This window comes from Alligator mississippiensis, chromosome 7 (genome assembly GCF_030867095.1).
Source record: "Alligator mississippiensis isolate rAllMis1 chromosome 7, rAllMis1, whole genome shotgun sequence".
Classification (NCBI taxonomy): domain Eukaryota; kingdom Metazoa; phylum Chordata; order Crocodylia; family Alligatoridae; genus Alligator; species Alligator mississippiensis.
Window position 1 is genome coordinate 2836373 of NC_081830.1, and position 22436 is coordinate 2858808.

Here is a 22436-nt window from a genome sequence, read left to right on the forward strand (position 1 = left end):
TCCCATGGAGAAAATCAGTGTGAGAAAATCACACAACATTTTTAGTACTTCATTTTCAGTGCGAGAGCATGAAGGCAATGTAGTAAACAAAGGGGAGTGTATGTCACACCAGCATAATCCAACATGTTTGTACTTCATGGTGTTCAGTTCAGGTATCATCTTTGAAAGCAATAACCTCTGTGAATTTTGGAAAGGGAAAGGCATGTGCACAGTTAGTTATACTCATTTCTAAAATACTTGCTATGAATCTGAAAAGCAATTACTCTATTAAGGTGCACATGGTAGAAATCTATCACCTAATATGTATTTCCTTTTTATATAAATAATCGAAGTACTGAAAAATGGACTAGATTTTTTTTTGATTTGATATGACTGTAGATATTAAAATATTTTTTCTTTCAGCAGTGCAAGCCTAAAACAGTTCTTTTTTGATATATGAGGCTTCAAATAGGTTGTCTTTTTTCTCCAAAAAAACCCAAAACCAAAACACTTATGTAAGACTGAAAAAAATCAGCAAAATTGCAAAAAATTTTGCAAAATTGCAAAAAACATTGCAAAATTGTGACAAGAGAAAAGAAATAAGCAAATAATACCAAAAGACAAGAAAAGGCTTTTTCAGAGAGAGAGAGAGATTTTTTGAAGGAAAGAGAAAACAGGGTTTTTTTTAAATATAATGTAATCTGAAATCAATTTTTCCATTAAAATGCTTTGATAAGTAATTTTTAGTTAGCCCTAGTCAAGATCATGGTAGATAAAATAATGATATAAATACATGGTCATATATATGTGTAAACCCAGGGTTATTTTCATCTGTCACCTCACATATCACATTGCAATAGTCCTAATATCAAGTAACTTGGGAGGCTGGGATGAATTTTGAAAACGGAACATGGATTAAGTGGGTGGATTTTTGCACAACACCAGAGGTAAATCTATGACACTTCCATTCAGCGTTCTGTTCCACAAGCTGCATAGCAAAGTTTAATTTCCACTTAGATACAAATTGAATTGCATTCCATGTTAAAATTATTGACCTCCAATCAAAATGTCTGTTTTTCTGTACCTTTCTTAGATGCAATCAGTTGCACACATAGGATGGAGTAATCAATCCTCCATCATGGAATTCATCCTCCTGGGATTCGGGAACATCTCTGAAATGCAAGTGCCCCTCTTCCTGATGTTTCTACTGGTTTACCTGGTGACCGTCTCTGGGAATATCCTCATTGTTACGCTAGTTGTGGTTGATCAGCACCTTCACACTCCCATGTACTTTTTCCTGGGGAACTTGTCGTGCTTGGAGACCTGCTACAGCTCCACCATCCTGCCCAGGTTGCTGACCAGCCTCTTGAGTGGGGACAGAACCATTTCTATCAGAGATTGCTTCTCACAGTTTTATTGCTTTGGTGTCTTAGGAGCAACAGAATGCTTCCTGCTGGCAGTGATGTCTTACGATCGGTATTTAGCAATATGCAATCCACTCCGTTATGCCGTTATTATGAATGGCAGGGTTTGCACCCAGCTAGCAGCTTATTCCTGGACAGCTGGCTTACTGAGCACCACCATAGTAATCATTTTAATGTCTAAGCTGCAGTTTTGTACCTCCAATGAAATCGACCATTTCTTTTGTGATTTTTCACCCATAGTGAAACTCTCTTGTAATGACACTGGACTTCTAGAACTGGTGATTTTCACACAGTCTTCAATTGCATCACTGATCCCATTTTTGCTAACCCTCACGTCCTATGCTTCCATCATAAGTACCATCCTGAGAATCCCTTCCACAACTGGAAGGCAAAAGGCATTTTCTACTTGCTCCTCTCACCTTGTCATCGTTACAACCTTTTATGGGACTCTGTTCCTTGTTTATGTGGTTCCAAAAACCTACCTTTCAAAGAGCTTGCGAAAAGTGTTTTCAGTGTTTTACACTGTCCTCACCCCCATGCTCAACCCACTCATCTACAGCCTGAGAAACAAAGAGGTGAAAGAAGCCCTCAGAAGAGCCCTTAGTAAAATATATGGTTTCACAAGATTTCCGTTCATAACATTTAATGAGATGGATATTAACCAGCCTCTTTAACTAACTCACTGTAGCAGGTTCTGGAAGATGAACCCTTCTGGCTAATTTCAAGGGGAAAATGGGGACTGAAAGAATCTGTGAAACTAGGTTGAGATTTTCATAGGAGTCCCTGTGTGTTCAAAATATTGCACTGTATTCTTGGACTGCCAACAAACCTTTGGAAAGCCACTTGGTGCGAGGGTTTTCAAACTGCTTTAAGGGATTAAACACAACAATTTCATTGAATATTAACGTGCATAGAATCCATAAATCCCTTGAAAATACTACCCTAAAATACTGACAGGTGTTTAAGACTTCTATCTGTTGCCATATTTTGTGCGCAAGTGAGCAGAGGATTTTATATGGTTGATATACTGTTTTTTTGTTTTGTTTTGTTTTGTTGTGTTTTTATTTACTCCTAACAGGGCATGTCTAAATGTGCTTTTACACGTGCCTAAATTTAATGTGCATTTGCCTAATGCTCATTAAGGCAATTTAGGCAGGCATCTACACATGCATGCACTAAGGCGCATTAATACGGTGTGTGGACCCACTTGGGACTAAAGTTAGTACAAAATTAGTCAACATACACAGTGTTAGTGCACATTACTGCGTCTACATGTGTGTTAAGGCAGTTTACATACAAAAAACTAGAACTCTTGGTTCCAAAATGATACCTTATATTAGACCAACTGGGAAAGCTCAAGAAAATTGTCCTTTTTTGCAAGCTTTCGGGATCAAAGTCTCTTTCTTAGGCTCTGGGAAAAAGTATAGATGGTACAAGATGGTAAAAAGCCCCCATAGGTAGGAAATAAACTTCATTTTTGCACAGGGAGGGCTGAAGAAGGAAGGCTGTCCCTCTGGGTCCATGAGAGTGTCTTTGTGAGCTGTGCTGAGTAGCTCTCTGATGTGTAGATCAGGTAGAATTCCTTCCCTGGAGGTGTCAGAAAGCAGGCAAGGGGGTAAAAAAATCTTTCTTGTTGTTCTGCAATGAAGTTATAAATCCAAAATCAGCTAAAATTTGTCATCTTCCATGTTTCAGGGGTGTACTTGGTAGCCATATTAGTCTGAGACAAGAAGACTAGAACTCTTGTTTCCAAAATGATACTTTTTATTAGACCAACTGGGAAATCTCAGACCAACATGGCAGAAAGGCTGCAGACAGAAGCTTACGTGCTGTTTATACGTCCCTCCTCCAGAGCACTGTGACTGGAAGGGGAGCAAGGGAAAGAGCATAGTCACTGGCCAGCTACAGATGTCAGTTTTTCCCCCACCCTGCTCCCCGTTCATCTTCTCAGTTTCTGTTTGCCTGAAAGACTGCCTTCTGAAACTCCAATCTTTTTCTGAATCTGTTCCAAATTGATTCGGAGGTCTTTTTTGGCCTACTGATTTGATTTAGATTTGGTGATTCGGCCTCCAAATAGGGCCAAATCTTCTCTGAATAGAATTGGCAACCGTAGCTTCGCACACCCTTAGTTTATATCATGATTTCTTAGATGATGATGATGTTGATGATGTTGATGGTGATGATAACCTACGAGAAATATGTTTCATTTTTGTTATTCTTCATTTTACACATTTTGAGGCATTAAGAGACCTTTATGGTCATCATATCTGACCGTCTCCTTAACACAGACCAGAGAACCGTGGGCAGTGACAGAGGTGCAGTTCCTTTCTTTAACTCATGGCACTTTTCAAGAAGCACCGTGAGTTACAGCATTCCCATCCACTCAAACAGACTTTGGCTGTTGGGTCCAAGGGATCGAGCTCCGGTTTCGAGTAGCTGCATGTCTGCAGCCACTCTCCCCTAGCCCTGCACCTCTACCTTCCCAGCTCAGGTGCTGTCTTCAGAAGGGGTGAGCTGAAAGCCCAGTCTAGGGCTCACCCAGTCTTTCTATTCTTTGATGCCTTAATGGACCCTTGATGATTTTATGATTAGGATTACTTGTGACACATGCAAGACCATTTTGCATGTAATTTTGAAGATCCCTGCTCATCCAAGTCCACCAGCCTGCTGCTTCTACAGGACTGATGACTATATCAGTGAGCAGGTATCTCCCTCCATATGCAAAGGCTAAATCAATTTGTACAATGCATGAGGCTACCCATACAGGAGCATTTTCTCCTTTTCTGGTGAGAACTAGGCCAGATGATTCCTGCCATATATGCCATTGACCACAATTTTCTTTTTGACCTTATTTGATAATACTTCAAGCTTGATTTTGCAAGCCATTCAGACCAAGAGGATCAAGCTGGTGGCATCTACTTTGTCACAGGGAAAACCTTTCTATTCCTGGAATTTGCCATTTGGGTCCAGTGTTGGGCCCTTTTTTTGCAGCTTCATCATGTTGGTTATTAAAAATTGACTCAGACAATGTTTCCCGGCTGTGTGCCTTTACTTTTCCTATTTTTACCAGGTGATTCTTCTGTTGTGCCAATGTCCATGAATATCTCAGTTTGTTGAAATGGATGACAGACTTTGCATAAGATGTCTTATAGTTTCATCTTCTCCATACTGGGAGCCAATCTGTAAGAGTCCGTATCACCCAGTTGCTGTTGGAGAAAATGGATAAATTGTAAATGCAAGGAATTTGTTAGGATAAACCAAGGAGAAAGCCCATGTCGCATGCTACAGAGACATGCAAATGAATTAATAGTCTTTCCCAGTCTGTCCTGGCAAATTTTTCATGCTGACTCCAAATCTGCCGATCAGTTTGATACTGGATATGTGAGCAAGACCTGATGGGTTTCTAAATACAAGTAAGAGCATCATCACACACTGGACAGCTCCCAGCTCTAATTAAAGTAATGTCCAGTGCTTCAGGGAAGGGCCAGGTGTGGGAGACGGACTCCATAGAGCAGAAGCCAAATAACACATTTAAGGGGGGATTTCAGGGGAAAGATGTTCAGTGCTTCAAACAGGTGACCAGGTAAAACTCTGAATCATGCTATTACCAGACACCTACAACATGGGGATAGAGTTACCTTCCACCCTGTTAATACAAATACCAAATCCTGAAACATGTCACTCACTCCATGAGCACCTGTATCCCATCATAGTGCCCCTTCCATGAATGTGTCAAGCTCAATTTTGAAGTGATTCAAGGTCCTTGCCCTTACTTACTACTTTGTTTAGAAAACCATTGAAAAGCTTAACGCTTTTAATAGTAAAAAACCCCAAAAAACTTGGGATGTCCTGTCTAACGGTTATTGGTTTAATTTTCTATCTACTTGATCTTGTATCAAAATTTGCCTTTGACTTAAATAGCTCTCCTACCTCCATTATAGTTGCCATATGGATATATTTAAACATAATCATCATATCTCTTTCCAGCCTTCATTTTACTGAACATTTTAGCCAAATAGGTCAAGATAATTAATGTCACGTTTCATAACCTAGGTTTGCATTTTCTTTACTACCTTACTAACTCAATTACCCACTCCAGTTTAATCTGAAAAAACCCCAAACACACACACAAAGAAACACAACTGAACAGGCTCTGGAATGGGTTCCCAAGTGAGGTGATGCTCTCTCCTACCTTGGGGGTCTTCAAGAGGAGGCTGGACAGATGTTTGACTGGGGTGATATGATTTGGCTGGGGCGATATGACTGCGGCACACATTCCTGCCTGGGGTAGGGGGTCGGATCTGATGATCTGTTTAGGTCCCTTCTGACCCTAAGCACTATGAAACTATAAGTTGTACTCTTAATGGAGTTTTTGCCATGGTTTTGAAAACAAAGCTAACACTTCCCTCCCTCTCCCTGAAAATCCTTCAATGCATGTTTATTGTAACATGCTACACTCTTTATTTCCAGCCTAAGTCACAAAAAAGCAGCAAGGAGGAGAAGGAAGACCCAACAGCTTTGGGGATGGAATAGGATTGGACACTCACCTACGTTCACTTAGATACCTCAAAATGGAATAGAATCTGGCCCTGAGTATAGGATTTTCCACTCTAAAATACTAAAGTTTGTGTCATTTCTATTTCACGCCACAAGGTTATATATTTATTTTTGTTTAATATTCTCATCCTCCTTTCCATTTTCCAGATATCTTTGATCATATCCATGATCTTTATTTACTTTATTTAAAAGAGTTCCTCTTCAGTGGCTCTGGGGGACATGGAGTTGGAGCAGATTGGATTTCGTCCAGAACCACATACACGATGAAAGCAGACACCTGGGTTTTCTCTGGAGGTGAATCCCAATCCTATAATGTATGAGAAAGCTGACTATGCCTGGACCATGTTGACAGAGCCCCAGCCTCACAAGCTTCCCCTTCAGACCCTCTGTCACTGTGGGTAATGATCAGTAGGGCTCTGCAAAACAGCACTGTTCTGCTCTGACTTCCATTTCAACATTTAAACAGAACAGTGTTTAGTTTCAAGTTTTGTTTCATTTGGAAAGCTCTGCTCCATTTCATTTAATCAAAACTGTTTTGCTGTTTCAATGCTGTTTTGACATTTTGCCCATAGGCTATTCTGCACCCAGCGCTGGGAAGTTAGGTGCTGCTGCTGGAGCCAGCCAGCAGCACCAGCCTCCTGTCATCTGGCTGGCATCCCCAGGAGGAGTCCAGCACTGCCCCTGCAGCCCTCCTGAAGGTGCAGGCAAGCCCCCAATCTGCCTGCTGGATGATAGGAGGCTGCTGCTGCCAGCTGGAACTGGCACTGAAGCCAAAGAAGCCTGGCTTCGAAACTCAAAATGTTTTAAAACTTCCAAAATGTTTTTGAGTGCCCTTGTTTCATTTTGAAGCTGTTTTGAAAGCTATTGTTTTGTTTAGATTTTGCTGTTTCGAGCTCAAAACACATTGAAACAGCTTCAAAAGGAAACCGGGTGAAATTTCGCACAGCCCTACTGATCATGCAGTAAGTAGGATTAATATTTTTCCTAGGCCATGAAAGTTCACATTTCTATCTACAACCCCTCTTCCCAACCCAACACAACTAGCTCAGGGACCACAAGGAATGGCTGTCAGGAACCAGTGTAGCAGGCTGACTAACCTGTCCTCATTTGGCCCTGGTTGCATGAGCGGGACTGGCTCCGGTGACTTAACAGCCCCCACCTCACTCCAATTGCCTGCATACTTCTGGCTGCCTGCTTGTAAGCAGTGGGTATTTTCATGCCCAGCCAGATACTCAAAGGACAGATGTCTCTCTAAAGCCTTGAGTTTCTGACCTCTTGTTAGTAGTTTCCTACCTTTGGGTCTTAGTTTTCCAGTTCCTGGGCCCTACCTGTTTCTTTCTAGTGTTCTGGTTTCTGGGTCCAGCTTGATGGCTTCCTGGCTTCATTCTTGTTTCTGGTTCCTGCCTGCTGACTCCTTGTTCCAGACCTCTGAACTCCAATGGCTTTGTGGGTCCCTAACTCAATATTTAGCTTGGCAATCACCCATGTCCCAGTCCCATGATCTTCAATTTAGTTGTACAGCTAGTTTGCCTGGTGATCATTGTAGAGTGATATTTATAGCCCATATCATATCTATGCACGTAAAAAGGAATTTTAGATGAAGATATTATATGACCCAAACCTTCCCATTCTGTGGGTTGCTCTGGTTTCCCCTTCGCCGCACTTGCATGTCTGTCCCAGTCCTCTGGTCCAGGATTTCTGTGCACAGCACCCTGGTAAATAGCAAACAAAGCATAGTCATCACATTTCCCTCCGACAGTAACCATTTTAACACTAAGCTAAAGTTTTGGAACTCCAATAAAATTGCAGCCCTAAGAAGTGTATGGTTTAGCAAGATTTCCTTTCATAAAACTCAGTGACATGTGTATTAACCAGTCTCTCTGAGTCATTGCACTAGGTTCTGGAAGACTTTTTCTTGTGGCAAATTTCAAGGGGAAAATGGGGACTGAATGAATTTGTGAAATCAGGCTGAGATTTTCAATTGACCACATGTCAGTTTGAAACTTTGCACTGTACCATTGGCCTCCCAAGAAACCTTTGGTAAGCCACTTGGTGCAGGGTTTTAAAAGTTCTTTAAGGAGATTAAACACCACAATTGCATTGAAAATCAATATGAGTAGTAACTATGAATACCTTGGGTTTCTTTGGAAATCCTACCCTAGAATACTGTCAGGTGTTTAAGACTTCTATCTGCTGCCATATATTGAGTAATAATGGGCAGATGATTCACTATGGCTGATACACTGCTTTCTAGGAGGGCGGGGGTTTGCATGTTTTCCTTTTACTCCTTGCAGAGCAGTGCTTGAAATGAAGAAATAGTGACCCAATATCATTTGAAAGGCATTTTACCCATAGTAGTTGCACGTGGGTTTATATCATGCATTTTTGGATGTTTTTCATTGATGATGATGATGATGATAACCAGCATGAAACCAGCATGTTTCCATTGTTGTTGTTCTTCATTTCACAGTTGAGGCAGAAAGAGACCTGTATGATCATCTAGTCTGACCTCATGCTTAACACAGACCAGAGAACTGAATCTACTACCTTTACTCCTCATGTGTTTTCCCATCTGATTTTTTTAGTCTGGATAGAGCTATTGAGCTAGTTAAAGGGGATATAGTGATTTACAGTAACCAAGGCTCTGTGGCCAATTTCTTTCCATGTATATTTTGATAGCTGCAAAAGTTTTAGGCCAGTGATCCATGATTTTTGGCTCATGGGCCACATTTTCTGTGCAAATCCCTTTGCTGTTGCTCATGGCAACTCTTGTGCGAGAATAGTGAGGCAGTGAAATAGGTTGCCTAGGAAAGCTGTGGACTCTCCATCACTGGAGGTGTTGAAGAAGTTGGACACCCACTGCTCAGGCATGATCTAGCTATAGCTATGCTATGTTCTTTTATGGTGATTTCCCATGCCTCTGAGCTTTTCTGGTTTCCCCCTCCCCTCTTTCTGCTACACATGTCAGGGTATTTTTAAGTGTTCCTCAGAGAAATTCGGTGTTGGATTTGATCACGGCTGGGGCTTTTGTCTGGATGTGCCAATGCTCCTGCTGGGACTAAAGCCAGAGGTTACTGGCTGTAGGATCTTACCCCTTCACTCAGGGTGAGACTGATCAACATATTTGGGGTCAAGAGGGAATTTTACACCATGGTCAGACTAACATGAACTGTGGGGATTTTTGCCTTCCTCTGTGGTGGGGTGGGAGGAGAGAGGGTGTGTGTGGCAGAGCCTCACCCTGGGATTTCTTGAGCCTATATTAACAGCCTTTAAAAAAGAAGGACATTATCTCCCCTGCTTTACCTGTGGTAGGTTGGGGTGTTATATCTTGTGCTGTAGAGGGGAAAGATTTTAGAAATGGACAGCACACTGAGAGATGGGATGTGCCAGTGTAATTTGTACTCAGTGTGTTGACACAGACAGGAAAATATGAATTAAAATACAAACATAAAACAAAGATTTATTTGAAGAAGAAGAGGGTTTTAAACAAAGGGTAAGGGATAAAAACAATCATAACAATATAAGCACAAGGGAACAAAGACGGATACAATCTCTATTCGACCAAATAGCCAAAACTTCAATTCTCAAACGAGGTCAAAAGTTGATGAATCCAGTATCAGTCTGAGGTCAAAGCCACATGAATCTGAACCAAGGTGGAGATACAGAGAATTCAGGAGAAGGTAATGGGAGATTGGGCTGCATCGAGCGGTGTATTTCTTCCTGCATGGAGGAGAGGTAGCAGCTATACTGTTTTCCATGATCCACTACCACTCACAGCCAAATCACAAAACACCCAAATTCTACCAAGCTCCACAAAATAACTTACACAAACCACAAAGAACCAAACACAGTCCACAAGCTCCCAAACACATGTACAAAACATCTATGTGCAGGTTTTTTGGCAGATTCCTTGCACACACAACCCTTGTGATTGGGGGTATGAACTCACACAGTCACCAGGGCACTGCACCGTGGAGCCCTCCGGCCTTTGCCAACTCTCCAAACATTTGCAGAACACACACATAGCAAGAGTTCAAACCAAAGACATCCAACACCCACAAACCACATGCACAACCTCATGCACATCTAACAGCCACAAACCACATGCACAACCACATGCACATCCAACAGCCACAAACCACGTGCACAACCACATGCACATCCAACAGCCACAAACCACATGCACAACCACATGCACAACCACATGCACATCCAACAGCCACAAACCACATGCACAACCACATGCACAACCACATGCACATACAACAGCCACAAACCACATGCACAACAAACACCAAAAAGGCAAGATCCTCTAGACCAGAGTCATCCCACTCTCCACAGCTAATCCTCTGAGGCAAAGGTCCTGTCACTCCCTGTCAAATATACCAAATCCAATCACTTCACTAAGACCACTCTCTCCAAAGGTGCATTCATCTGTTAATCAACTCTCTCTCTCTCAGCTTTACCTGAGAACAGACATGTATTTTTCTCACCATTCACATTCGCTCAACCACGCATGCTTGAGCTCCCCACGCATGCTCCTCATTCTGTGGGAGAGGGAGTGGGCTTTCTCCTCTCTCTCAAAGCATGCGTGGGGTGCTGCTTTGCTGAGAATCAGCTAGGGGCTAGTCATCCTATTAATCTCAGTGTTTGAAGCACAAATGGCAGATGACTGAGAACTTCATCAGGGAGATAATAATGGATATGTGGAGGACGTTAATGTTGGCTAGCTTCCTAGATCATCTAGCACTGAAATGCATACAGATCCGTGACACCCCACAACACAACTGAAAGAGAGCCCTCTATGTTGGTGGGGTTATGGTGCAGAAAGCTAAAAATGGGTCTAAAAATAGAATTGATTATACTGCACCAACGGGAAAACCCCATCTGAGTAAAGACATCAGTGAGATCTTGAAGACTGCAGGACCTAAAAAAAAAATCAGCGGGGCACCTTCTGGAGCATCCCATATACCTTGTGAATTGCGAGTCCAGTGGTAGATCAGCTAACAGTGAACTGGAAGGGCACTGGAGGTTGCCAGTTTCCTAATTACTTATAACTACTTGCTTTTTTGTGTTTAGAAGTGCTCACATACTGGTGGTCTTTTGCAATTCTGCACAGATTTAAAGCAATACAAGTCTTACATGGCTATGAGTCACTGGCACAAGATGGGAAGAGAATGTAGCCAACAGTTTATCCACTAGATGCCAGGTTCCCACACTAGAATGGAAGCCTTAGGCATCCTCAAAGTGACATTCAAAACCAGGTCGAAATACAGCATCGTGTTCATAGAAAAAACAATTAATAAGCTTCCCCGACACTTATCCTATACCGTCACAAGTGCATTATGTCACATTATTAGCACCAACAAATAACTCCCTTAGGGCTAGAAGTTTCCCTATATTTTCTATGGAGATTCAAAGCAAATTCCTTTGAGATTTGTTTCCCAATTAGTTGTCTTCTGTGATTCGATCTCTGTGTGTATGTTTTCTCTTTAACCTTTTAGATGTTTTGGGGGGGGTTTTGGGGGGGGGGGGGGCATTCCATTGAGAGCAGCACTATACAGTTTAGCATTTTCATCACTTTAACACAATTGTTTGTTCCATGGAGAAAATAAATACACCGGCCACTGTCACTTCTCAGCCATTTCATGGACTCATCAGCAGAAGTATTAAAGAGTACTGCTTGTATAGTGAGTAGCTAGTGAATCTGGAGAAACATTAATACATAGATAGTAATATTGACAGGGGATACAAGGCAATAAGCTATAATTCTGGCAGTCAACCATATATAGTGATCTCCTCTTAGAGACGCAAGGTCCATGTCAGAATCAGGGTTAAAACACAGTCTGCAGTGCCATGTCCAGCTGCATGTGATGCTGAATTGAGAGAAGATGACTGCAGTTCAAGTTTTGAGCGTACCAACCAACCAAGTAAGTACTGCTTTAAAGTCAGTTCACCATATATTAGTAGCTTTGAGATGATGTTCTTGCTTTCGTGGAGTGCTGACTGGTAACTGAGGATATTGCAGTAGGAACTTATATGTTTGAAAGGATTATACATGCTTCCTAGATATAATGGGAACGGGGTTGATGACTGAGCTGTCAAACAGAAGTACCTCTGTAGGAGGAAGTTTTATGCATCCCTGAGAACTGAATAAAAATATAGCTGGTACTTAAGAGATGCCATGGAAGTAAGTTTTTGCCTAATGATCCTTCGGCACTTGGTGATTTAAATCTTCAGTTGACTGAAGCTGGGTAGAGCCTAATGATAAGTTTTTATTAAAAAAAACTGAAAAAGGATCTGAAGAAAAAGCTGCATATTTAAGGCAAAGCATAGGGTAATATCATAACTAGTTCTTCATTTTTTTTTTCACATTTCTGTCCATCTCTATAAACAGTCACTTGGTTATGATTTCTCTTATATAGGAAATCTCTTTTACTCTTTCTTATACCGTACTGATTGTCTGTTGTGGCACTTTCAAATTATTCTTTCCTATGAAGGTGAGGACCACGTCAGTGTAACACAAACTAGACAAGAGCTTGAATCTGTAAGCAGTCAAATTCTTCTCTGCTGGAGCTGGCAAGGGAAGGATGAAACAGGTGGAGCTGAGGGACATGGGACTAAAAAGTTGCCCCTTAGATAAAACTGAGCTTTTTCTCAGTGGTCAAGCAGCAGGTGGTGGGGAGAGGTTCGGGGCTAAAGACACCCTTGAATGTGACACTAGAAGCTAACCCAGATTTCGTAAACATTATAAGTCCCACACAGCACCTAGGAAGTGCAGTGTCCCTAGCTTTTGTGCAGTACCTCAGAGTCTGGTCATGAAAACAGGAAACTTTAGGGTCTCCAAACAGCCAAACAGGGAACCAGGCTGGTTTCTATATGAAAAACTGCCTGATAGAAAAGGACAAAGTGATATTTTTTGGATCCCAGGAATTTCCACCAGCTATTTTATGTATTATGAAGCCACACTTTCTGACATTACTTCTCTGTGAGTCTGAACTCACTCCATCAGATGCTGTGCCCACTTCATATTATCAGCATTTGATGAAGTGAGCTCTGACTCAGAAAAGACTATGCTATACATCTCTGCCTTAATCTGTAAGGCTCAAATCCACCCAAATTCTTCCTGACTTCAGATTAACATAGCTAACCAAATCTCTCTGCTTATAAGACAAAATAATTATTCAAAGCAAAGAATGAATATTAAGCCAAAGGGCGGTACATTATAACAGACCATCTTTCTGAGTAATAGGTTCCATTGAAATGTGATGCTGGACACGCAGGTCCCAGAATACAAAAGCTGCACTATGATGTGAAACACTTGGCTTGATTCACAAAGCTTGTTTTGTTTCTTAACTAAATGCAGTCTTATTTTGGGCGGGGAGGAGAAGAATTACACTGGGTATAATTAAAACAAGGCTTTGAATATATGAAAAGATACCCACAGTTTTGATGGGGTGAAACAAGGCATTTAAAAAAAAAAAACTTAGAAATTCCAGTGACTCAATTTAACTATTACAAGCTCTTAATTGAAGAGAAAATACAATTCACTGATTAGCTTTTGTAACCTGAACTGTGTGGATTGTCTTGCTCTTCACATAACACAATAACTTAATTCCCAACACTATGGGGCAGCTTTAATTAGAGACCTTACTGATGGAAATGCCAACATTTATTTATATAGCCAACATTTATTTATATAGCTGTGTGGTGTGATGCACAAATGGAGTGACTATACAGACTATTCCAGGATCCTTAAATGGGTTGATTTCTATGTTCAGGCAGCTGCATGTGAGTGCAGTGTGCATCTACACACTCTACCCTCTCTTACTCTAGGAAGCTGGTTCTCCACAACTGTACTGTGAAATAAAAAATATTGTGGATAGGTGCCATGACTCTAAAGGGTTGACAAATAATGCCCTAGGTCTTAGCTCTTCCAGGGTTCCCATTTCATATGCTCCCAATATTGGGCCTTGACTAGGCTCGTCTTCTTATAGTTTGAGGCAGGCAGTGGAATTTATGATTTGGGACTGATTTATTACATTCTTATTAATAATTTATGTTTAGTACATTGCTGAGCATTAGAGCACATCAGAGGAGACCTGTGAGCACCATATTATTAATATGGAGTAAACAGATGACAAAGGAACTATAGACCATAGGACAGCCCTTTAATCATCCAATTGCTTTCATACCATCAAGCATAGAAAATGAGACAATACTCACATTTTCTGTCTCAGAAATCACTCTCTCTTGAATCACTCAGAAAACCATTGTTTCAAACTTATTCCTGGCCTCATTCCCTAACTGTGCATTGGCAATTTTTTTTTTTTCAAAAAGCAATAATCATGGGTGACTTCAATTATCTGGACATAGATTGGGAGGAACACTTGGCAAGGTCAGCTCATTCACACAGTTTCTTGACTGTGATTGAGGAGCTATTCATGACCCAGGAAGTGCAAGGGCCACCCAGAGGTAACCAGGCTCTCCTAGACTTGGTCTTGGCCAAGGGAGTTGATCTGGTATGTGGTTTGAACATTGAGGGTAACTTGGGCGACAGCAACCAAGAAATTATCAGGTTCATTGTCAACTGCAAGGTCAACAAATCAACCAGAAGGATTGAAGTCCTGGACTTAAAAAATGCTGACTTTTGACAGGCTCAGAGCATTAGTATGGGAGGCGATGTGGGGCCAGGAAGGGAAGGCAAATGCGGTGCATGAAGAGTGGTCATTGCTCAAGGATACAATTCTCAAAGTACAAAAGATAACCGTTCCTGCAAAGAAGAAAGGCAACAGAAGGGCTGGCAAGCCCTCCAAGCTTAATAGGGACATTACAGTCCTCTTAAAAAAAGAAAAAAAGAGGTGTACGCACACTGGAAGCTAGGGATGGTCCTCAACGAGTACTATACAACAGTGGCCAGCACTTGTAAGGAAATGATCAGGAAAGCCAAGGCGACGATGGAGTTTAGGTTGGCTATGGGAGTCAAGGATCATAAGAAGTCCTTATTAAGGTACGTAAGCAGTAGAAGGAAAACAAATGGAAGTGTGGGACCCCTGTTTAACACCTCAGGACAGCTGCTAACTGACATTCAGGAACAAACTGAACTCCTGCATGCCCACTTTGCTTCGGTATTTCACCAGACCATGGGGAATGGCAAGTGAGATAAGGCTCATAGGAGACATGCTGGGACTGACAGCCTCCCCATTATGGATGCTGAGTGGGTGCAATACCAAATAGAAAAGGTAGACATTTGTAAATCAGCAGGACCGGGTGGACTCCATCCGAGAGTGTTGAAGGAGCTGCTTTGGTCATTGCAGAACCCCTGGCAAAGCTTGTTCAGAATTCGTGACACACGGGACCTCTCTGACAACTGGAAGAAGGCCAACATTGTGCCCATCTTCAAAAAGGGGAAGAGTGAGGATCCAGGAAACTATAGGCCAGTCAGCCTGGCCTCCATCCCAGGAAAAATCCTCGAAAAGCTCATTAAAGGACCTATGTGCGATACACTCGTGGAAGGTAAGATTCTGAACAACAGCCAGCATGGCTTTGTCACGGGTAGGTCTTGTCTTACCAATGTCATCTGCTTCTACGATCAGGTCTATCACCACCTGGACACAGGAGACGTGGTAGATGTTATATATCTAGATGTCCAAAAGGCTTTTGATCTAGTATCCAATGAAATCCTTGTGGGAAAACTGGAAGGTTGTGGGTTCAACTGCTTGACGGTTCAGTGCATGGGAAACTGGCTGCACGGTAGGACCCAGAGAGTTCTCATGAATGGATCTGTGTCATTCTGGTGCAAAGAGGCCAGTGGTGTCCCTCAGGGGTCCGTGATTGAACCGGTGCTTTTCAACATCTTTATCACTGATTTGGATGGGAGAGTGAAAAGCTCACTGGCCAAGTCTGCGGATGACCCCAAGTTATGGGGCAGTGTGGTCACACCAAATAATAGGTTGCAGATACAGGCAGATCTGGACAGGATCAAGAGCTGGGCAGACCAGCGTCAGATGAAGTTTAACACTTCCAAGTGTAAGGTGCTCCATCTGGGGGCAAACACCCCTCAACATACATATAGGCTCGGTGGTAACAGCTTGACTTGCACCACAGCTGAAAGGGACCTAGGGGTAATGATCAATCATTGTATGAATATGAGTTGTCAGTGTGAGGTGATGGTCAGCAGGCTGGCATGCATCAACTGATGCATCTCGTGTAAAGCTAAGGAAGTAATACTCCCACTGTACTCAGCGCTGGTGAGACCGCAGTTGGAGTACTGTGTCCAGTTCTGGGCACCACACTTCAATAAGGACATGGAAAAACTTGAGAGGGTCCAGAAAAGAGCCATCCCTATGATCAGGGACATGCAAGGCAAGCCATACGAGGATAGGCTGAGCAACCTGGGCCTCCTTAGCCTAAAGAAGAGAAGGTTGAGAGGGCACTTGATAGGGGCTTGGTGGTATATCAGAGAAGTGCATCAGGAGCTCAGTGAACGACTGTTCACTAGCGCACCCCCAGGGAAGACCAGGACCAATGGATACAAACTCTTGGAAGGCCACTTCAGGCTTAATACCAGGAAAAACTCCTTCATAGACAGGGTGTCCAGACTGAAATAAACTCCCTCCAGAGGTGGTGCAGTCACCTAGCCTGGAGATTTTTAAGAAGGGAGTAGACAGTCACTTCACTGGGGTTGCTTAACCCTGCTTGTCTTCCTGCCTAGAGCTGGGAAGCTGGACCCAATCATCTGCAAGGTCCCTTCCAGCCCCTGGCAAGCTATGAATCCATGAATTATTCTGTTTAGTGAAAGTAAAGCAAAAATATGGCATGAGCTTGTCATGCAACAGCTCAGCAATTGGCATTTGTCTGGAGAGGTTTTAGATGGAAAACAAAACAAAAAGAAAAGAGGGTGCAAATGGCAACCAGAGCACTTTAGCTGCAAAATCTTGAGGATAAATCTTTTATTGCAAGAATCCCCAGCTTTACTGCACTCTGGGGGTTTCTGGTTACACGCTGAACACATACAATGATATAAAAGATGGGGTACTTGAAATCTTTCCTTCAGATTCATGTTGCCTTTCTGAAACATCTTAATGTTGTGGATTGTGGTGTGTTTATAGAACTAATCCCAGGTTGATACTTCATTACAATCTGCCCCCTTCAAATTATTTTTCTGGTTTTGTGTTCTGTCTCCAAGGTGCACCCAGGAGTGAGCACAGAGTGGGGAAACCAGACAGCAGTCAGGGAATTCGTCCTCCTGGGATTCGGGAACATCTCGGAAATACAAGCTCTTCTTTTCCCAGTGTTTCTAACAATCTACATTCTGACCATCGTTGGGAACATCCTCATCCTTGTCTTGATTGTAGTTGATCACCATCTTCATACCCCCATGTACTTTTTTCTGGGGAATTTATCCTGCTTGGAGACCTGTTACGCTTCAGCCATTCTGCCCAGGATGTTGGCAAGCTTTGTGACTGGGGATGAAACCATTTCATTCAGTGGCTGCTTCACACAGTATTATTTTTTTAGTTTCCTGGCTAGCACAGAATGCTGTCTTTTGGCAGCAATGTCTTATGACCGGTATTTGGCAATATGCAAACCACTGCATTATGCATCCCTTATGAATGGATGATTCTGCTTACAGCTAGCAGCCATGTCGTGGACAAGTAGTTTTCTGGCTATTAGTATAACAATAGTTTTAATGCTAAACTTAACTTTTTGTGGCCCTAATGAAATGGACCATTTCTTTTGTGATTTTATCCCAATCGTAAAACTCCTGCAGCGACACATTCATGCTGGAAGTTGTAGCTGCCGTTCTAACTGTTATCTGCACTCTTCCACCATTTTTATTAACAATGACATCTTACATCTGTATCATCACAACCATCCTGAAAATCAGCTCTACCACCAAGAGGCAAAAGGCTTTTTCCACCTGCTCCTCCCACCTCACTGTAGTGACAATATTTTACGGGACCTTATTTATTGTGTATATGGTACCAAAAAAGGACACCCTGAGAGACTTGGATAAAGCCTTCTCTTTCTTCTACACTGTCCTCACTCCCCTAATTAACCCCTTCATATACAGCTTGAGAAACAAAGAGGTAAAAGTGGCCCTGACAAAAGTTGTTGCTAAATTCTGTGTTAACAAAGAAATTCAGACTTCTCTATGTGCTTGTGTTCAGTGCAAGTGAAGTAGAAATAAAAATTGGTTTGATTCAAGACATCTGTGTTACTAGTACCACTAGACATGTTCTTTTTGTGTGAAGTCAGTGGCCACCTAGATTCTCTACCAAAACAGTGCTGATACTTGTGTTGTGTGAGGTTATGAATTCGTCTTCAGGATATTTTAAGAGTTCTTCTTAGGGATCACAAAATCATTGAAAAGTATGTCTCAAAAGGCTTTCAGATGGTCATCCTTTCCAACCCCCTGATCCAGGGAAGAATCATCCCTATCTAAACCATCCTATACAAGTGTATCTTTGACCTGCTCTTCAAAGGATGCAGAACAGTTTGAAGTGCTCAATGACTGTTTTGCCTCCGTCTTCACAGGCAAGGTCTGCTTCCAAACTACTGCACCAGACAGGATAGTTTGGGGTGGAGGTCAACAGCCAACAGTGGCGAAAGAGAAGGTTAGGGACTATTTTGAACAGCTGGACATATACAAGTCCATGGAGCCAGATAAGATGTACCCAACAGTGATGAGGACTTTGCTGATGTAATTACAGAGCCATTGGCCATTGTCTTTAAAAACTCAATATCAATCAGGAGAGATCCTCAATGACTGGAAAAGGGCAAACATAGTGCCCATATTTAAGAAAGGAAAAAAGGAGGATCTAAGCAACTACAGGCCCTTTATTTATTGTATATATGCTACCAAAACAAGAGTCTATTAGAGACTTAGACAGTGTTGTCTTTCTTCTACATTGTCCTCACTCCCCTAGTTAAGCCCCTTATTGACAGCTTGAGAGACAAAGAGGTTAAGGTAGCACTGAGAAAAGTTGTTACAAAGTTCTGTGTTTTCAAAGGAATTCAGACTTCCCTATGTTGTCCAAGCAAATGAATTATAATTATAAATGAATTATAAATAAAAGGTGGTTTGCTTTAATGCTTCTGTGTTACAAATACCATTAGACATTTTCTTTCTATGTGAAGTCAGTGGCCACCAAGATTCTCCACCAAAAACACAGCAATGGTGATACTTGCGCTGTGTGAAACTATGAATTCTCCTTAGGGATATTTTAAAGGTTCTTGTTAGAGGTCATGGGCTCATTGAAAATCATATTGGGAAGGGACCCCAGGCGATCATCTTTTCCAACCCCTTATCCAGAGAAGAATCATCCCTATCTAAAACAAGTATTTCTCTAATATTCATTTCAAAGCTTCAGGAAAAACCTTAAAACACAACTACTAGGTATAATATGCAAAATATCAAACACAACATTTAATTGGCTAGAAATAAAGCAGGGGGATGAGGGCAATGCCAATGCCCCACAGTTTCCTTCCAGTAGATAGGAAGTAGTTTGTTAAAATACTCCCAGGAGATCCACAGAAGAGGACCATGACCCCTTTTAGAGAAGGTGGCACAGTCTATGCAAATGTGACCACAAGGTCAAACTCCTTCCTGAGCCTATTACTAACCTCCCAAGCCCTTTATCACTTGTGTCACATCTGGGCCTTCTCTAATTTCTGCCCATCTTAACATATCTAGAAGCAGTGGTTTCTTAGGGTAATACCTTCTATTGGACCAAATACACAGTTGGGATAGACCTAAACAAGCTTTTGAATGCAAGGCATTCTTCTTCTTATTATTATTATTTCTCTAACATGCTTCTAAAAGCTTTAGGGATAATCCTAACACACAGCTACCAGGCATAATTCCCAAAATTTCAAAAATGCCATTTAATTTCCTACAAGTAAATCTACAAAAAAGTGAATTTGCATGAAGGAAATGGAAATGCCATCTAATTTCCTACAAGTAAATTTACAAAAAAGTAAATTTGCATGAAGGAAATGGAAATGCCATCTAATTTCCTACGAGTAAATTTACAAAAAAGTAAATTTGCATGAAGGAAATGGAAATGCCTTGACAATGTTTCAGAAAACCTGAAAAAAAAGAGTGTTTGGCATTTGTAAGCTTCTCAAAATCTATTTTAACTGTGCAGTTGGTTCAAAAAATGGTATCACCCTAAGAAATAATTTATTTTTGTATAATTCATAGATTCATAGACTGGAAGACCAGAAGGGACCTTGGATGGTCATTGGGTCCACCCCCTGCACCAAGCAGGAAAGATAACAGGGGGTCAGGTGACCCCAGCAAGGTGCCTGTCTAGTCTCCTCTTGAAGATTTCCAGGGTAGGCGGTTGCACCTCCTCTGGAGGGAGCTTATTGCACAGTCTGGACACCCTGACTGTGAAGAAGCCTTTTGTAATGTTGAGCCTGAATCAGTCTTCCAGGATTTTGTGGCCATTACTCCTGGTTTTCCCCCTCGGGTGTCCTAGTGAATAGTTGCTCACTGAGCTCTTGATGTACTTCCCTAACATAGTGGTAAGCTGCTACCAGGTACCTATCCATGCTCAAAATAGATGTTCATGGCCTCCTGTTTGATTCCCCTGACTGTTATCATTGGGTGTGTCTACATTTGCGCCTGACTGTGTAGTTGTTACTGCACAATCACTTAGTACTTGCTTTACCAAATACTAAATGACTGTATAGTAACTGCCGGTACTACACAGCCCCAATGCCACAAGGGTAATTTCTGAACCTTTTTGTGCAGTAGCTTGTTGCTACTTGTAGTAGTTTGTTGCTACTGCGCAGTAGCAGCGGCATCACGGCTTGTGCCCGCATTTGCTACACTGCCATAGCAACAAACTACATTGCTGTAGCTTGTCACTATGGTGACACAGCATCTTGTATAGACATGACCATTATCTGGGTGTGCCAACTGAAGTCACTCCTACTGGTAAGGAAACTATTCTACCCGTAATAACCAACCATCTCCCACAGGTGGTAGCCAGAAGGAAATAGGCCAGCAACATCTTAAAAAGGTCAAAGTTGGATAACTCTTGGGTAACAGCCATGGTACAAGAGCCCTCCACCTGCTCTGAAATAGTTCCCAAGTGTATACTGGAACTGTATCCTATAAGGGCCCAGCTGATAGCACAATACTTTCCTGGGTTTCTGTGCATCACTACATGAACAGCTGGACTAGGTATGCTGGTTTCCTAAGAAACAGCCAGAGTATAGTCATTCTATTAAACTTAGTGTTTGTAGCAAAAATTGCAGAAGAATGAGAACATCATCAGGGAGATGATAATGAATATTTGGAGGACACTAATGTTGGATAACTTCCCACATCATTTATCAGTGAAATACATAATGAGCCATTACATCCCATGACCCAACTGAAAAAAGAGCCCTATATGTTGGTGGGATTATGATGTAGAAAGCCAAAAAATCGGTCCAACAAGAGAACTGCTTGTACTGAAGCAATGGGGAAATCCCATCTGAGTGAAGACACGAGTGAGATCTTGAAGATAGCAGAGCACCTTCTGGAGCATCCCATATACCTTGTGAATTGCAAGCCCAGTGGGAGATCAGCTGACAGTGAACTGGAAGGTCACTGGAGGTTGCCAGTTTCCTAAATTACTTATAACTACTTGCTTTTCCATGTTCAAAAGTGCTCACATACTGGTGGTGTTCCTCAACTCTGCACCAACTTAAGCAATACAAGTCTTACATGGGGTCCACTAGGTCCACTACAAGTCCACTAGGGGGAATGCCATACTGGATCTGGTATTGGCAATGGGAGATGACATGATAGGGGACCTCCAGATCGGTAGTCATTTGGGAGACAGTGATCACCTTATAATAGATTTCAACATAAGACGGCGAGTGGGTATGGTAACTAGTAGGGTGAAAGTGCTAGACTTTAGGAAAGCTGATCTCATTGCACTCATGTGATTAGTCAAGGACGCACTGCAGAGTAGGAGTTTTGAAGGGATGGGAGCCCAAGAAGGGTGGCTGTGCCTAAAGGAAACGATCCTTCGGGCACAAAGCAAGGCGATCCCCGAGCGAGGCAAAAGAGGGAAAGGGGCCAGGAGGCTTCCATGGCTGACCAGAGAAATCCAGGGCAGCCTAAGGGCCAAAAGGGGAGCACATAAAAAGTGGAAACAGGGTGAGATCACTAAAGACGAATATACCTCCTCTGCTCATGCTTGTAGGGAGGCAGTTAGACGGGCCAAAGCTACCATGGAGCTGAGGATGGCAACCCAAGTAAAGGACAACAAGAAATTGTTTTTTAGATATATTGGGAGTAAAAGGAAGGCCCAGCGAGGAATAGGACCTCTGCTAAATGGGCAGAAGCAATTGGTGACAGACAGGGGGGACAAGGCTGAACTCCTCAATGAGTTCTTTGCCTCAGTGTTCCTGAGCGAGGGCACGACAAGTCTCTCACTGGGGTTGTAGAGAGGTAGCAGCAAGGCGCCA

At 42.2% G+C, this 22436-nt stretch overlaps 1 protein-coding gene and 1 pseudogene across 1 annotated transcript; both read left to right on the forward strand.

Moving 5' to 3' along the window:
• The first annotated feature begins 1072 nt into the window (after positions 1-1072).
• On the forward strand, positions 1073-2077 carry LOC132251493 (olfactory receptor 10A7-like). Its single transcript, XM_059731324.1, has one exon. The coding sequence runs from the start codon at positions 1073-1075 to the stop codon at positions 2075-2077; it is 1005 nt and encodes a 334-aa protein (XP_059587307.1).
• A 12840-nt stretch (positions 2078-14917) lies between these two features.
• LOC132251494 (olfactory receptor 10A4-like) lies at positions 14918-18142 on the forward strand (annotated as a pseudogene).
• Positions 18143-22436: the final 4294 nt, after the last annotated feature.

Excerpts from the sequence above, each read along its gene's own strand:
- LOC132251493 (XM_059731324.1), top strand. The coding sequence starts at position 1,073 with ATGCAATCAGTTGCACACATAGGATGGAGTAATCAATCCTCCATCATG.